Source organism: Haliotis cracherodii, unplaced genomic scaffold (assembly GCF_022045235.1).
Source record: "Haliotis cracherodii isolate W230 unplaced genomic scaffold, xgHalCrac1.p SCAF_1, whole genome shotgun sequence".
NCBI lineage: Eukaryota > Metazoa > Mollusca > Gastropoda > Lepetellida > Haliotidae > Haliotis > Haliotis cracherodii.
Window position 1 is genome coordinate 17,029,614 of NW_027266264.1, and position 19,540 is coordinate 17,049,153.

The following is a 19,540-nucleotide window of genomic DNA, read 5'->3' on the forward strand; positions in this document are numbered from 1 at the left end:
CACATATTGTACCCATGTCGGAATCGAACCCGGGTCTTCGGCATGACGAGCGAACGCTTTAACCACAAGGCTACCCGACCGCCCCTAACCAAGTAGGAATTTGAGCGCGTTCACCTAACGTGTGCAGTGTTCGTCCTGAAGGAGATACAAGTAATTATTTTTGTCAGTGATTACTGGCATGGAATGTAGCCATCGACTAGGGACCCGTTACACAATGCGGACTACCATAAGTCTAGGTTACGGATGGGAGTTCCGATCACCTTAGCGCTGGGGTCGCTGTGTGGAACAGGCCCCTGCTGAATGGAGTGTTTGGAAGGACATTAATTAATTACTCCATATGTTGACATCATTATCAGGACCTCAGAAGTAAATCACCCTTGCTTGAGTCTGCCACAGGTGCTGTTAGACCCCAGAAGTCGGATTGTATGGACTCGAGTTGTAGTTTGTGAAGCGAGTGTTCGTTGTGTGGGTTGTGACGAGCGAACGTTTTAACCAGTAGGCTACCCGACCGCCAAAACATGTATTCAAGTTACCCCGTCTAACATGAGACATATTTCCTACCTCTTAACATGGAAAATAGTAAATGTGGTTTGAATTGAATAGCATCCAAAATCAGATACATTTCGATCATACCCACGTGCACGCGCACGCACACGCACACCACGCACACGCACACGCACACGCACGCACTCATACAGACACTGGTAGTCATAAGTTGATGATTTCTGATCTATGCTAGGGGATTGTACAACTGAAACGGTATGAACCTGACCAGAATAATATTTAGAATAATATTTTTAATATTAATAATAATATTTAAAATGATATTTTAAATATTAATAATAATATTCAGAATAATATTTTTAATATTAGTAATAATATTTAGAATAATATATTTAATATTTAAAACACTGATTCTCAACATGCACCACGAAGTATCAAAGGTCTTGGGAAATAGGTGAAATATTAATTCGTGCCATGAAGAAGAAAGAAGTCATACGTTTGCGCAAAGCAGTAGCAAGACAGATCGATTTACCAGGGACCTGTCGTGAGACAAAAAGAGAACGTGGGGATCTGGGCCCACTTGCACAAAGCGATCTTAGCGCTACGACTATTGTAAGCCAGTGTTAAAGTATGGGAGTTACGATCATGTTAGCGCTAACATCGCTATGTGCAAGTGGGCCCTGGGCCCCGTTCCTCAAAGTGAACGGAGCCCCGGTGTTCAGGGGCCAGTTCCACAAAGCGAACTTAGCGTAAGGCGATCGTAACTCCAGTACTTTGACATAGACTTACGACGCTCGTAGCGCTTTGTGGAATGGGGCCCTGGCCGATAGCCGGTATGGCTACTTATGATCTCAGTCACTTGTTAGCTTTTTTCTAGATGGAATAACACTGATGCGTCGTTACGTCGTTCCTCTTTCACCTACTCCACTCCAATTCGCTTCATACTTAAACATTGGCAGACCCTACAGATAAAGTATTTCTCTGACGGAACATGTGGTCACTTAACGGGTGCACGAACTGCCCCCTTTTGTCTATTCAAAACCGCACGCGGGGACACTGTAAGTGATGTATCATTTATCATAGTCATAATGGGACCTCCGATGTCTTGTTTAATATAAGTGTATCCGCCTTCACCCCTGAACCCTACCGTCAGGCTGGGGCACTCGGTCAACGCGGCTGGCTTATGAATCCACATTCAACGTGTCCTGTACGCGCTATGAATAACAACACATTCGTCTAATGGATATGTGTGTGTTACATGATGTCGCATCGCACAGGGCATGCAATACGCTTCCTTGTTAAATCCGCAAATGGTATGCCTTTCATTCAAATGTATTTTTCCTGTTCAAATTGACGTGACCTCGTTCTGACAGCTACGACTATGTACCATACTGTTAAATAGATTTACGCGTATACAGTCTTAGGGTAGACAAACATCAAGTCTCTGAAATGAAACTAAATACCGAACAAAAAAGTTGTGAAATTATTTAATACAATGTAACAAAAAGGAGCCCCGAGACCCTCATTTTAAGAAACTGGGGAAATCTAGACTTGCCAACTATTATAGACTTACTTGGGCTGTATTTGATATGTTTGTTTCAGGGTCTGTATGACTGACTCAAGTCTCTCTTTGTGACAAGAGGCCATGGGGACAAGTACATTATGATAATGGACCTGGACAAAATACGGAGGAAATGACATGAACATAAATCCAGACCTGTAATGTTTTCTTTTGTGTTATATAACTAGATAGCATGAAACTGAAACAGTAAATATTGCAAAGGTTTAGCCTTCAGGTGCTTTTACGTTATACATGCATTTGGATATCCAATCATTCCTTGTAATCAGTATTTACATAGAATTAACATTAAAGAAAGTAATGAATGTGAACATTGTGGTAGTTTAGATACTGTTAGACATTACATGTTTTACTGTTCAAATATATTACCCTTTTGGATAGAATTCTTTAAGTGGGCGAAGGTTATTGTACATAATCAGATTTATGATAATTACAGAGATATTGTATTGTATGGTATAGAAGGAGGCACAGAGGAGTGTACTTTGATGAATTATTTACTACTGCTAGCAAAGTATATTGTGTACAGATGTAAAGTAACTGAAACCGATTGCCTTTTTAGAATATTTAAAAGAGAACTAGAAATACAATACAAAGTACTACAGTATAACAATGTTAATCTTGCAGAAAAAATTAAATGTGTACTGAATAATTAGATGAGTATTATTGCTTTAAGAAACTCAAACCCAAATATAAAAATATAAACCCTGGTATGCCAGTCCACGTGGCAATGTACAGGGCCATGTAAAATCGTGGACAATTAACATGAATAAATGATGTCAAAAAACAAAACAAAACAAAAATGTATTTGGATATCCTTCGACTGCCAAAGGATTAGTGAATGTAACTGGTGTATATAGTGGGGATATACCGATATATATTCTGTAGGTTGTATTGTGGATATACCGATATGTTCTGTAGTTTCTATTGTGGATATACCCGATTTATATTCTACAGGTTGTATTGTGGATAATATATGTTCTGTTAATTGTATTGTGGATATACCCGATATATATCCTGTAGGTTGTATTGTTGATAAACCTGATATATTTTCTCAAGGCTGTATTGTGGATATACCCGATATATATCCTGAAGGTTGTAACGTTGATATACCCGATATATTTTCTCAAGGTTGTATTGTGGATATACCCGATATATATCCTGTAGGTTGTAACGTTGATATACCCGATATATCTTCTGTAGGTTGTAGAATGGACATACCCGATATAGATGCTTTAAGTTGTAATGTGGATATGTACGATATATGCTGTAGGCTGTGTGTGTGGATATACCCGATATATATCATGTAGGTTCTGTCGACGGCGTTACGACATGCGAGATAAGATGACGGACCCCATGCGTCGCCTCCACATCGTAAACATCCGCTTGATGAGATGGTCAGCTACCCAGCTGTCCTGCCAGAGATAGCGTGCACAACCCGCTATAGCATAAGCAATAAATTAATAATCATGAGTATCTTATACTGACCGCACAGATAAATTATTACAAGGAGACGCGCTATTATTTACGTATTCGTAAATATTCTCTGACGGTGATACTGTACCATTCTCTGTCGAGACTGTCTCACACTGTGTGGGGCACTGGACGCAGGATGTTGCTACAACTATTCCGCATGGTATTAATTTGGTTTAACACGGCAGAGAAACACATTCTAACAAGGTTTTGTCAGGAGCTCAGTTAGATCATATTCCACGAGCTCAATAATAAGTGATATTTATTAAAGGTAATCCACTGTGACTTCAAAAAACCAAATAACGGTTCTATAATGTATTATAGGGGTTGGGCTGGGGTGAAATTAAGCAGGGGGGGTGGGGGTGTGGCAGAGGGAGTGGTCGTGAAAAAATTAGACAGCTAAGGAGGAGTCGCTAAATCTGCTCACAACTACATTGTGGATGGAAGATATAACGAACAAGGATAGAGCGACCAAACGGATACAAGGAACTGTTACAAAATCCCCGATTTATCTCCTATTTTTGAGGGGGGTGGGGGGTGGCGGTCGGCAAAATATGATACAGTCCTAAGGCCAATTCCACCCCCAGCCTCCTCCCCTCTCCCCCTCCCTCCTCATACCACTTCTGTAAGAATTACCAGTGATACAGCTGTGATACCCATTTTGACGACCAGTTATGATATCCGGATTGACGACCAACTGTGATACCCATATTGACGACCAGGTATGATACCCATATTGACGACCAACTGTGATACCCATATTGACGACAAGCTATGATATCCGGATTGACGACCAGCTATGATATCCGGATTGACGACCAACTGTGATACCCATATTGACGACCAGCTATGATATCCGGATTGACGACCAGCTATGATATCCGGATTGACGACCAGCTATGATACCCATATTGACGACCAGGTATGATACCCATATTGACGACCAACTGTGATACCCATATTGACGACAAGCTATGATATCCGGATTGACGACCAGCTATGATATCCGGATTGACGACCAGTTATGATACCCATATTGACGACCAACTATGATAACCATATTGACGACCAGCTATGATATCCGGATTGACGACCAGTTTTGTACGTACAGATAAACACAATACAAGATACTTGACCTGACATACACATGTGCGTCTAATACTGTAGGTAGGACAGGACAATTAACAGACATTCGCTGCCTGCACAGATCTGTACCTGATTCACCGTGAAACACATACGGGTACAATGAGGATCACTTTCAAAGCAGCCACCACCTTACCCCAGTAACTCGATTAGTTTCGCCTTCTGGTTCTGAGAGGTATATGTTACGCAAGTCATCACGAAATACGTTTCGTGCCGAGCCTAGCCAACCTGATTCCTCTGCACTAATCAATAGGGCCCTAATAACAAGTCGGTTAAATACGTATAGGTCTATATACACGTTGGTGTGATCACATATACCTGCATATACGTATAACACTCAGCAAGAGAGCGGCCCCACCCTGTGGGAATTAATGCAACGAGGATGACAACGGACGCGACAAATTAAATATTGTATAGTTTTGTGTTTGGCCACACAAGGAAACCAATATTCTTACTTTGGAATTGACACCTGTGACACGACTATTTGTTTTCCTGGTCGTAAAGGAAGGCGGAAAGGTGAAATACCTTTATGTATATTTTAGTCACAAAGTGATCGAAATAACGATTTACAACAAGATTTAGTACATAACAGGACTATCAACGAGGTATACAATCAAATAAGAACTATGACGTATGAAATAAATATATTATGAATACACAGAGTGCTTCAGATAGCCAGAGGGATCAGGTCATTGACCTTAACCACACATGTGTGCCACCCTTGTCCTTATGTCACTGAAGTCATCGTTATCCCAGGTAATGGGTCTTGGGTCATAATAATAATAATAATAATAATAATAACTAATGCTTGTCTATCAATGATGAAGAGTGAAGAAATGAAGGAATATAGAAAACTGTTCTGCCCATGAATGCTGCCATCATGTCGTCACGGCATTCTTACATGACTACGTCAAACATGTTATTGACGTAATCAATCACAAGACAATCGACAAGTGATTACACTGTACGTATGATAAAGGCGGAGATAGGCATCAGTCGATATCGATAATTTGTTGTGTCAGCAATATTTATAAGATGACGGATCTTCATCTCTAAGGTCACAGCAACAAATATCCCCTAAGTTTGATAAAATAAAGACGATTTTAACACCTACACACCGATATGTATTTCAATTTTGTATGTTTTATGTTGCTGTTAAAACTGTAAAAACATACGTTATGTGGCCAGCTGACGTTGTGTGATCAAATCAAATGATATTATGCCAAAGAATAACATGAAAAGTGCATGTGTATTAATAATGCACATGGTATGTGCGTATTTCTTTGGTACACTGCCCTTTATGAATGCATGTAGAAAAGTTGACAATAAAAATACCTTTGACCCAAAGATGATAAGTGTCATAACATATTCAGTATTTACACTATACCACGCGTGTATAACTTGATCTGTACAACTGACGTAAGCACGACAGTTGCCGTGTAGACTAACGAGTGTTATAATGGGCCCATGTGAATAGCGATATTGACATGTCGGTAGTGAAATATGCGTAAAGTCCGCTCGATGTAACGCGGTACAAAGCCTACTTTTAGTTGACATTGACAACACTTGAATTCCTGAGTGATGTTATATACAAGTCGTATCACGATTGGTGACACAAGCATAATGTATGACCTTGTTACAAGATGAATATGGCATGTTTGTGTATAGGATAATGCAGATCAGACAATCACCAGTCTCCGTTGAGAGTTATGATGCTGCTGAGTGTTTTGTTTAACACATGGGACATTTGATTCCACGACAGCAATAAGGTTTTAATGTCATTTTGAAATATTGCAAGCAACAACACCCACACAACACGCGTTGAATGACGGCTGTACTACATTTCGCCGTTGTTTACATAAGCCATGACATGAGATGTATATTACACCACGAAATGTACACCCTCCGGATGGAAAAGGAATGACGACGAGGAAATGTGTGTCATCTATTCTCAACAACGGGCAGGAAGACCAGTGTGAGGAAAATACCTCCCCTTTTATTTAGAAGTGACATTTTAGATTAAGATAGACAAGACTAGACACAACATTCGGCGCCAACGCTGAAAGAGAAAATATGACACTATGTTGACACTTAACATCCACCTACCTTTTTTGGTAACCTCCCATTCACTTTGGGTGGAGTTGACAGATCGTCATTTTCTTCAATTACGGTTTCCATGGTAACTGATTTCAGGTGAGAAGAGTAAGAACGCTTCCTGTTTGTGCACTGTCTTCCTTGATACAGTCTTTTCACATCTCCCCTCTCACCTGTAATTAACAGAACGCCACAGGTAACACGACTCCAAACAGTGTCCAGGTATATCGGATGACGAGAGAAAAATCCAGTTAAAAAAGACTTCTATTTGTCCAACGACAGGAATGTACAGTACACTCTAACTCCCGTACAAGTTAAGTGAAGGTCCGCTCCATAGTCGACAAATATCTCACTGATACCTGCGATAGACAGGTAAATGTAACTAGCAGGTAGACAATCACATGAAGTACACACTAAGCCAGTAACAAGCACACGATAGTACCCCTATGGTGTAAGAGGGGCACAATTGCCGCACGCTCAAATACCTGGTATGATCGATCCAGTTTGAATGACAGTCAGAGGGCTTTGTGAGCTCGCGACTCACGGCAATCCACGTGACACTTGTACGGCTATTCGCCGCACGTCGAGTCTGACGTAGTGAGCTCCCGAGACGTATCACCGTCACCGGTCAGTTTGTTAAGTTGTGAAGTGCCCACTTGCTGTACAGGGGAAGCTGCTCTATGGTCAATGTTAAAGTTGGTACCTCGGCTTGTTAGAAGGCAGGGCGATATATTAACTGATTGTGTTGGGGCCGTATCAACAATTATTCGTCGAATATTTTTTATACCAAATCTGTTGCGAAGATTGTTTTCAAATGATCACTTATGAAATCAATATGCATTTAGCAAAAATACCTACCTATTACTTTCAACACATATCGCATGAATATAGTGAAGTTAGATGATTGATCAATATAGAACATTTAAATATTGTTTGGGATGATCCCTTTGGACGTGATAACTCTAATCACCGACTAGATAAACTCACGGTATATTGCGCGCTCGTTTGTGAAAAGTGTTTACTTTTGAATAAAGATCATCGGCGTATCAGCAAACAACACAACGTCTCATCGTGTGAAGAGTCAAGTCTTCTTTAGTTATGGAAATAAGTTGTGTCAAGGACAAGACTGACATCAGCCGTATTAGTCATGGGTCTTAGCCACCTCGTCACTTTCAAGGAAGCAGAGTGCGTGCACATATATACAGTTACCCGGACAGAGTCACACCAAGTCACGTATTGCAAACCACGTGACCATTTTCCTGACCTCGGGTGCTGAAAGGGGAATGACCTCGTCATATTTTTTAAATCGCGTGGTCGCCGTCGCAAACGTCATTGTCGTCGGGTGACGTCAGTACGAGCTCACCTAAGACAGGTATTGTATACGCTTAGCTCTTCATATCATCGTTGTTGTTGATAAGTAAAGTCAATGCTTCGTTAACTCTTTGGAAATAGACCCGTGAAAATCCGGGATAGACTAGGTCTTCAGCAATCCATGCTTGCCGTTAAAGGCGATTATGTTCATCGTAAGAAGAGACTAACGGGATCGGGTGATCAGGCTCACTGACTTGGTTGATACATGTCATCGTATCCCAATTGCGTGGATCGATGCTCATGATATCAATCACTGGATTGTCTGGTCCAGGCATGATTAGTTACAGAAGGCCGTTATATAGCTGGAATATTGCTGAGTGCAGCGTTAAACAACAAACAAATAATACATAATCTTTGGAAATAAGTGAAGATATTCTATACTGTCGCTGACGTCAATGAAATGTCGATGTAATGTTTAAAAGCATCAGACTATTTTTATTTATTGCTGTTGTTCGAAGCAATGGACAGACACGAATGGCCCAGTTGTCTACAGTTAAAGCACCACAACTCGAATAAGAGGTCGCGTCTGATAGTCTTGCCAGGATCCGGAGGTCGTAGGTTTGGATGCTAGATTCGCTCGCTTTGGAGCCAAGTACTTTGACACAGGGGGGAACCGCCATAGGACACGAGTACCTGGACATATGGGGAACCGCCATGGGACACGAGTACCTGGACATAAGGGGAACCGCCATGGGACACGAGTACCTGGACATATGGGAGAACCGCCATGGGACACGAGTACCTGGACATAGGGAGAACCGCCATGGGACACGAGTACCTGGACATAGGGAGGAACCGCCATAGGACACGAGTACCTGGACATAGGGAGGAACCGCCATAGGACATGAGTACCTGGACATATGGGGAACCGCCATAGGACACGAGTACCTGGACATAGGGGGGAACCGCCATAGGACACGAGTACCTGGACATATGGGGAACCGCCATAGGACACGAGTACCTGGACATAGGGGGGAACCGCCATAGGACACGAGTACCTGGACATAGGGAGGAACCGCCATAGGACACGAGTACCTGGACATAGGGAGGAACCGCCATAGGACACGAGTGCCTGGACATAGGGGGAACCGCCATAGGACACGAGTACCTGGACATAGGGGGGAACCGCCATAGGACACGAGTACCTGGACATATGGGGAACCGCCATAGGACACGAGTACCTGGACATAGGGGGAACCGCCATAGGACACGAGTACCTGGACATAGGGAGGAACCGCCATAGGACATGAGTACCTGGACATAGGGGGAACCCCCATAGGACACGAGTACCTGGACATAGGGGAGAACCGCCATAGGACACGAGTACCTGGACATAGGGGGAACCGCCATAGGACACGAGTACCTGGACATAGGGGGGAACCGCCATAGGACACGAGTACCTGGACATAGGGAGGAACCGCCATAGGACACGAGTACCTGGACATAGGGGGAACCGCCATGGGACACGAGTACCTGGACATAGGGAGAACCGCCATAGGACACGAGTACCTGGACATAAGGAGAACCGCCATAGGACACGAGTACCTGGACATAAGGGGAACCGCCATAGGACACGAGTACCTGGACATAAGGGGAACCGCCATAGGACACGAGTACCTGGACATAGGGAGAACCGCCATAGGACACGAGTACCTGGACATAGGGAGAACCGCCATAGGACACGAGTACCTGGACATAAGGGGAACCGCCATAGGACACGAGTACCTGGACATAGGGAGAACCGCCATAGGACACGAGTACCTGGACATAGGGGGAACCGCCATAGGACACGAGTACCTGGACATAAGGGGAACCGCCATAGGACACGAGCACCTGGACATAGGGAGAACCGCCATAGGACACGAGTACCTGGACATAGGGAGAACCGCCATAGGACACGAGTACCTGGACATAAGGGGAACCGCCATAGGACACGAGTACCTGGACATAGGGAGAACCGCCATAGGACACGAGTACCTGGACATAGGGAGGAACCGCCATGGGACACGAGTACCTGGACATAGGGAGGAACCGCCATAGGACACGAGTACCTGGACATAGGGGGAACCGCCATAGGACACGAGTACCTGGACATAGGTAGGAACCGCCACAGGACACGGGTACCTGGACATAGGGGGGACGCCTGTTATGACGCCTATACATAACGCTAGAACACCTATCCATAATACCGCCTATACGTAATGCTAGAACACCTACCTGTAACGACGCCTATACATAACGCTAGACGCACCTACCTGTAATGACGCCTATACATAACGCTAGACGCACCTACCTGTAATGACACCTATACATAACGCTAGACGCACCTGCCTGTAATGACGCCTATACATAACGCTAGACGCACCTACCTGTAATGACGCCTATACATAACGCTAGAACACCTATCCATAATGACGTCTATACGTTATGCTAGAGAGGTCTACCTGTAATGACGCCTATACATAACGCTAGAACACCTACCTGTAACGACGCCTATACATAACGCTAGACGCACCTACCTGTAATGACGCCTATGCATAACGCTAGACGCACCTACCTGTAATGACGCCTATACATAACGCTAGACGCACCTACCTGTAATGACGCCTATACATAACGCTAGACGCACCTACCTGTAATGACGCCTATACATAACGCTAGAACACCTATCCATAATGACGTCTATACGTTATGCTAGAGAGGTCTACCTGTAATGACGCCTATACATAACGCTAGAACACCTACCTGTAACGACGCCTATACATAACGCTAGACGCACCTACCTGTAATGACGCCTATGCATAACGCTAGACGCACCTACCTGTAATGACGCCTATACATAACGCTAGACGCACCTGCCTGTAATGACGCCTATACATAACGCTAGACGCACCTACCTGTAATGACGCCTATACATAACGCTAGACGCACCTACCTGTAATGACGCCTATACATAACGCTAGAACACCTACCTGTAATGACGCCTATACGTAATGCTAGAGAGGTCTACCTGTATTGACGCCTATAGATAACGCTAGAAAAACCTGAATAAAAGACATATTTATGGATAGCAACTTCTTTTATTCGTTGTCACCTTTACATGAGACTAGAGGGACCTACTTATAAAGACTCCTATAGATAACGCTCGACGCACCTACCTGTAATGACGCCTATACATAACGCTAGACGCAACTACCTGTAGTGACGCCTATACATAACGCTAGACGCACCTGCCTGTAATGACGCCTATACATAACGCTAGACGCACCTACCTGTAATGACGCCTTGTTTCATGCGTGATACCTGACATACTGTTACAGTCTATTCTGGCACATATGCATCGTTAACAAGAAGGTGTCCACTGAGTGGAGTCTGAATGAATGAATGTTGTCAGGGAAGAAAGATCCAATCGTTCTTTGCTGAGAGCGGAAGTGAGGGATGACATGCAAGACATTCACTGGGGGGCAGAACATTTGTTTTATGACACAGTGCATGGCTGGATACATCAAAACACGCAGCTAGGGTGAAGGTCACGAAACATATTCCCATTTGGGCACAAGGCCATACTTAACAGACACCACAAATTAACTTCTGGCTTTTACTGAGGCGGAAAAGGATGCTATTATTGATGGTGATAGCATTTACTCAACCAATCCACTTGCTTTCAACTGTTTCAAAAGGATGGGAACCCAACTCACTGGACAATGTGTGTTTGCCGTTCTTCACAAGAGTTCTTTCCGAGTTACATTCTTATCTTTTCTCTCCCGAATCATACGTTATAGACAAAAGCTATTAAGTTCACATGGGTTCGTTCTTTGTACAGACGGGGCGGTCGGGTAGCCTTGTGGTTAAAGCGTTCGCTCGTCACGCCGAAGACCCGGGTTCGATTCCCGACATGGGTACAATGTGTGAAGCCCATTTCTGGTGTCCCCCGTCGTGATATTGCTGGAATATTGCTAAAAGCGGCGTAAAACCATACTCACTCACTCACACACTCTATTGTACAGGCACACTCTTTGTACATCAACAACAATCAATCAACAACTGTTGTGAATCGGGGCGATATTAACTCTACGTGCAGCAATATTCCAGTCACACCACTGGGGGTACATTGCAAATGGACTTAACACATTGTGGCCACGTGGAGAATGGAACCTGGGTCTTCAGTGCGACGAGCCTAAGCTTTAACCCACGGGCAACCCCACCACCCCTCTATACAAAATACCAGAGGGGAAATACTTAGCATGTTAGGAACAAGCAATTGACTAATAGTTGCGTTTTTATTATCTCGGGCATTGGGTTGTACAATTAGCAAACACGTTCTGTATACAAAAAGAACCTATCCAATAATACCCGGGTCCCGATCTCAACACCCTAACAGTGGAGAAGCTATCACACAATGCAGGGAATCGGATCTCCCTCAAACAGGAGAACCTATGAACAATTAGCCTCAATAAGGTGCCGGGTAGGTGCACATTAGCCTAAATAAGGTGCCGGGTAGGTGCACATTAACCTAAATAAGGTGCCATGTTTGTGCACATCATTTGCACAGGTTTTAATTTTTTACATTAACATTACAGACTGGGCGATGACATCGTTGATTGGGTCTCCTGCAGTTCCCTGTACTTATCCATGTAGGTTGTTGAGTCTAGGATAGAGTAGAGATTCCAACACATCAACAAGTCACCACGATGAACAATACTGGATCCACTACTCCAACATTATGACGCCTTTTCTGATTATCATATCGCGTTGCGTTCCATTTTCGCACTTCATGATATATAACAGTGAGATAGTCTATGCCCGCTGCTTCTGTCTGCAAAGTGAAACAAGCTTCAAATGGTCACTCTACTGTTACATAATCGACAAAGTTACAACCAGCGAATGGTCGATCTCCATTCAGTGTCGTTATCTCCTTTGTATGGCGACTAGTCAAGGGGCTCAAATTCTTACACAACTGGAGACAGGCAATGTCCTTCAGTCAGTCAGATGGCTGTTAAGGTACCCCCACCCCTCCCACCACATCACACCCCACACCACACCCGTACCCCACCCGTACCCTATCTTTGTTTTGGCCACCAGGCATGGCGATTTTATCGTTGATAAAGCATTGTTTATTAAGCACTAAACCTTGCTGGAAAAGCTGGGTGAGTTTGATTTTTTTAAAATAATTGTAATTAAACTGCCACTCTCGAACGTTCGAATGAACTGGACACATTAATGAACTTGTTGTTGACGACAAAAGCTGATTTGTACGAACGAAACTTAAGATACTTTTGTCTTTGCTTCAGCATAACGCATATACAACAAACTGTTTTCACACTGAATTATCCGTTGTAAATAACACAAAGATAATACATAAATCAACCCCAATGTCATTTTCAAGAGGGCTGCCATCTAGGTCATGTTAGAACTTAGATATGAATTGCGACAAACGTCTGAACAGGTCAAAGTAATCAAAACATGCATACTTAACCTTACATATGTTATGTGCATGTCACGTACTTACATCCTATCAAATGTCAGAATTACGGGCAGGACCAGTAATACAAAGCAAGTGGCAAAGAGGACATTTCAACATTATTGAAGGAGCTGGCATGATTAAAGTGAGACAAAAAATTATGTACAGGCATGTTTGGTAGTAGGGACTGTGTTGAAATGTGCTGGGCCCCGTTCCTCAAAGCGATATTAGCACTACGTGATTGAGTGAGTGAGTTGGGTTTAACGCCGCTTTTAACAGTATTCCAGTTATATCACGGCGTGTCAGCTTAATGTGGGAGGAAAGCCCGAAGTGATGCAGGTCTCAGACATTTACCACTTCGGTGAAACCCACGAGCACGGGTATGGTGCTGACAAACCTAGAAACATAATCGGGGCGAACCGTGATTCGAACCCACAATCATAGGTTTCTGGCGTGCCCATGGGACGCAACTCTGCACAGCGAATCGCGGCGCCTTAGACGACTGGGCCACCCCTGTCCCCCTATTAGCACTACGACGACCGTAAGTCTATGTTACAGTATTGGCCTTACGATCGCCTTAGTGCTAAGATCGCTTTGAGGAACGGGGCCCTGGTCCTTCAGTTGTGGATGTACGAAGAAGTAAAGGATAAGTCTCAGATTTCAATAGGCCTTACAGGAAACATTTTCATGAAACCATAAAACGTCAGCTCCAGAGAATAACCAGTCTCGATTATCCTACCAAACAGATTCCATCGGGCTTAAAAGCAAAATACCTGTGTAAATTATATGAAATGATCAATGAAAATCAGTAATAACATCAGGCGTTGCCAGAAGGGGAACCTAGTGGTCTCAGACCACAGTTACCCCCAGAAGGAAAATAGGAGAATCTAGTGCCCTGTTTAAATGGGCTGTTTAACCTGTGCCAATTCTTTTGGAGTGACTTGTGATAGCTTACATGAAAGATTAGACACAGTCATTGTAGTTTGTTGCAAATGTTTTGTTAGCCACAATCTATTCAAGATATTGATTCCAGCTTCCCATGACTTGATCCCAAGTGTGTTTCGGCTCGAAACATCCGGTGAACATTGTTGACAGTGGTTACTGCGAAATCTAGATGGAGGATCCAGGCCGATACTTTTAAGTGACAAGTGGCAGGTTGGTCAGCATGCAACAGAAGAACAGCCTATGACCCATATTAATTATGATGAGCTGACATGTCACTGTAGATAGCAAAGAAGGAAAATAATTGTGGTCTGAGGCCATGTCCTGTCCTAGTGGTAGCACCCGCCATTCACACAATTTGCATCAAAAGTATGTGTTTGTTAGATAACAACGATAGTATGCACTACAGCTGACGATCAATACACAGAAACCTCGATAACTCGAACTCGTATTTCATGACAAAGGAGTGCCGATATTGAGCATAACGGAAAAAATAAGGGTACTACGCTTGTCTCGAAATACGGATAACTCAGTAAGAAAGTTTATCTAACTAATTGCCTTGCAATTGTAGCAGGGCGTGGAGTCATCCCACAGATGACATCCTTACCTTGTCAGCTTGCTGACGGGGTTAGCCTCTTTGGTCATGTGGACAAGGCGTCCGACCTCTGATCAGAAGGTCCGTGGTTCGAATCCCATCACGGGACTCGGAAATGTTATGGCCGCTACACAATCAACGCTTTTGGGAAAAGCTTCCTGTAGGTGATGGTCGTAAGGAAATATTTTAATTATATATCTCAGTGCATTACATTAAGATAAGTACAAATAGTTGATGGAGATAATAATATATTTGAATAAGCTCAAAACAACTGGATCATTTTCAGTATATCCCGTATGAATTAAGTCACCAGTAGTTGAATATTAAATGCAGGTTTACGTTCGTTCCGTTATCAAATATATTATATTCTGGGGGTATTCATAAATATGTACCTGAATGCTCAGCTTAGAGTCATAAATATAATGTAGAATATAGGCCAATAGTGACTGTGTTGTATTCAATGTCATCCCCTGTATGTTCCCCTAGCCGGATGTGTGGAGCGAGTGTTGCTGTAACTCAGTACAAGAAACTGTCCATCAAATATACCTCAACAAAAGGAGTGTTTACGTCAACGGCTATATAAGCCCACTGAACCCCGTCAGCCGATAGACATCGATCAAAAATCGACGGTAATGTTTTCCTCCATGTCCTTGTGTTTTGGGGCACACAATTGATTTTTATTGCTTTGTAGAATTACAATCACGCCAGCGATTGGGCATATGCTCGGAGAGACGTAATTGTCTGTGACGCATTCGACAGTGTTAGAACTCACCAACAACATTGAATTATTCGGGTGGACAACAAGAATAGGTTTCACCCACTGTGTATTTGTGTGTTTAACCACTAGGATACCCTACCGCCCTTGAAACGTTGAGTCGATCACAGTCTGCGTCTAATGCCAAAGCAACCCAAAATTGAGCACTTAAATTATTACAGGGACCATTTAGACATGTAATGTTCTTCTGTGATCCCGTGATATTACTTGGACACAAAGACTATCATAGACTTGAGCTCGGGAACACAGAGAACAAGTATAAACTATTCGTGGATGGCACTTCGAGATACGAGCGCTGTAGTTAATGTCAAACATACATTCTACATATCCTACCCAGTCCTGTGTAGCTGTCAAGATTTATTACTTCATCGAAATGTTCTCCTGACTTGCCCCGTGACCTCTGCGTGAGTGTATATAGTGCTCTCGCTTCCACATCTTGGACGATGGAGGTAAAAATACAGATATTGTCTACAGATAGACATAGTGCTAAGGATTTTGACACAGGCAGCTGACAGGATTTTGACACGGTAGATGAGTTCAAAACATCTGGGTATTATGAGACACCCTACCCACGTGATGTGTACGTATTGTACACTGTACTATCTCGAGTACCCCGGTATCTGGCCTCGGACCCGCGTCCCAGGCAATAAGTGTCAAACCACACCCTATCCCCCGCCTATCCACCCTACACTCACAGACAGACAGACACACAGACACATACAGACGCACACACACACACACACACACATATATATATATATATATATATATATACACACACACAGAGTCACCCACACCACACACACACACACACACACACACACACACCACAACAACGCAAACACACACCACACATACAACAACGCACACACATGCACACACACAACAAGACACACATACACACAGACACACACACACACACAGACACACACACACACACTTATTGGCAAGGTGAGTGACACGGCCCTACAGCTAGTCACCGTGACGGGGACAGTATGTCAGGGATACCATGAGTCTGTGGCTGCACTATGGCACTCTCCCTGCTTGAAAACGGTGTTCCAACCTACACCGCAACGTCGCTCCTAGTTGTAATAAAAAAAGTCGTTCATCAATATATCTTATACTGATAGAAGTAGGTAGCAGCCGTGTTGAATTCGGTAATATTTACGTACGCTTCTCTACGAGGAATCTTGGTGAGTTATTTCGGGTGTCCGGGTGTGATAATTTTGTTTTTGGTGCAGGTGACATATACTATTTGTTTGCAATGAGACTTGTGGAACATACGGAAGCCTTTTTAGGGTCATTTGTTTTTGTTGTTTTTTCTTGAAATTTCAAGATACTAAGAGGTTGTAATTTCAAGGTACTAACTTGAAAGTTCAAAATACTAAGTTGAAATTTCAAGAAACTAAGTTAAAATTTCAAGACACTAACTTGACATTTCAATATACATAAGTTGAAATTTCAAGATATGAACTTGAAATTTCAAGAAAGAAAGAGTCCCTAAAAGGCTTCCATATAAACGACTAAATGACACTAAATAATATATGGGAACAATGAACGCATGACTGGCCTTTTAGACACAAAGATCACATCGACAACTTTTGATTTTGTGAGTTGTGAGATGTGATTGAATAACATATATAGTACACGTGATCTACTGGCTACATCCCGCCAACAGCAGGCGTAATTTTGCTTCAGGGCCAGCTGTTTCAGTGTGATTTAGATACTAACAGAACAATTAGAAGTAGGGTGTTGTGATGGCAGAAGTAGTCGTTGTGGTTGTCTCTGACACAGCGTTCACGGCGGTAGTGCTGTTGACGGTATTTCTTGTTGTGGCACTTGCAGTGGCAGTAGCAGCAATATATGGGATAGCTGTTGTAATAGCAGTATAGTAGTAGTGGTTGTTGAAGTAGTAGAAGTAGAGTTGTAGTAGTAGTAGTAGTAGTAGTAACAATAGTTGTAGTAGTGTAGATGTATTAGTAGTGGTGGTAGAAAATGTTGCAGTAGTAGCAGTAGCAGTAGTAGTAGTAGTGGTGGTAGTAGAAGTAGTAATATCATGGTAATTATGGTAGTAGTAGTAGTAGTAGTAGCAGCAGCAGCAGCAGTAGTAGTAGTAGTAGTAATATCATGGTAATTATGGTAGTAGTAGTAGTAGTAGCAGCAGAAGTAGTAGTAGTAGTAGTAGCAGCAGCAGCAGTAGTTTTAGTAGAAGTAGTAGTAGTAGTAGTAGTAGAAGAAGTAGTAGTAGTAGTAGTAGTAGTAGTAGAAGAAGAAGTAGTAGTAGTAGTAGTTTGTGTTCGCTAAATAAGACATCCGTCACTCCCCACGACAGTCTTGAGATACCCATTGAACTGATGACTCATCGATATGTTATATTGTCCGTGCCTGGAGTAGTCTCTAGGACGTACAAGCTGTTGCGTTTATGTGGAAGACCTTGGCACATGCTCCAGATCTCGATACAAGACAATGTTACGGACAAACGGAATGTCCGCGGGTGTGGACATGGGTTGATTTCGTCTGGCGCTTGGAGGCATGTCGGATAATAGGCTAACGCTGAACTAAATTCTGTCCATGCCCTATATCGTGTTTCTCTTCGTCATCAACAGCAAAACAGAAGTGGCGACTGTAATAGTCATAGAATCCGTTGCCTTTTGTTCATATTATTTATCAGTGTTACGTAGTATTCAGTGCTGAAGTAGCTGTAGGTGCCGGTGGTACTAGTGTTGTTGTTTTATAGTGTAAGTAGTAGTGGTGGTTGTAGTGGTTGTAGTTGTGGTGGTGATGGTAGTTGTTGTTGTATCCCTTCACTGCACGTTCGATGAGACATGGTCAACCAAGACTGGTTACTATTGCACTCATTCAGGTAATCTTCCAGTCAGCGAGCCTGACCACCCCATTCCGTTAGTTGCCTCTTGCCATATGCATTGGTTGATGAAAATCAGTTCTAGTAGAAGTGGTAGCAGCAGCAGCAGCAGTAGTAGTAATAGTAGTAGTAGTAGTAGTGGCAGTAGTAGCAGTAGTAACAGTAGTAGTAGTAGGAGGAGGAGGAGGAGGAGCAGTAATAGTAGTAGTAGTAGTAGTAGCAGTAGTAGTAGTAGTAGTAGCAGTAGTAGTAGCAGTAGTAGTAGTAGCAGCAGCAGCAGTAGTAGTAGTAGCAGCAGCAGCAGCAGTAGTAGTAGTAGCAGCAGCAGCAGTAGTAGTAGCAGCAGCAGTAGTAGTAGTAGTAGTAGTAGTAGTAGTAGCAGCAGCAGTAGTAGTAGTAGCAGTAGTAGTAGCAGTGCACACAGACATACTCCTCCACATTCACAGATATATACTCGTGTTTGGATCAAGGGGAAAACGAAACTAACTGCGCGCAGTGCACTGTGGATGTTCGGGTTTGAGGGGCTAGACTCCTCTGACTGTCACGCTAACGTAGAGTAGTTCCATCATAAATCCACTTCTCATGAGACGCTAGCAACCCGGTGCTTGTTGGAGAGGCATTAGATTTACAACAGTGAGGTGATATATAGTTGAAGTCTAGAGAGGATCAAATACATCACTTCAACCAGGAGAATAAATATACTCGGCTTGTTTTGCAATTGACTTTTATTAGGAGACCCCACT

At 43.1% G+C, this 19,540-nt stretch overlaps 1 protein-coding gene across 1 annotated transcript in view; it reads right to left on the reverse strand.

The window, feature by feature from the left end:
* LOC139473647 (high affinity cAMP-specific and IBMX-insensitive 3',5'-cyclic phosphodiesterase 8B-like) overlaps window positions 1–19,540 on the reverse strand; it is a 229,089-nt gene that overhangs the window by 201,628 nt on the left and 7,921 nt on the right. Inside the window, exon 2 of the mRNA XM_071256338.1 lies at window positions 6,803–6,963. Coding sequence (XP_071112439.1) covers window positions 6,803–6,963 — 161 coding nt within the window. The remainder of the gene's footprint in view (window positions 1–6,802; window positions 6,964–19,540) is intronic.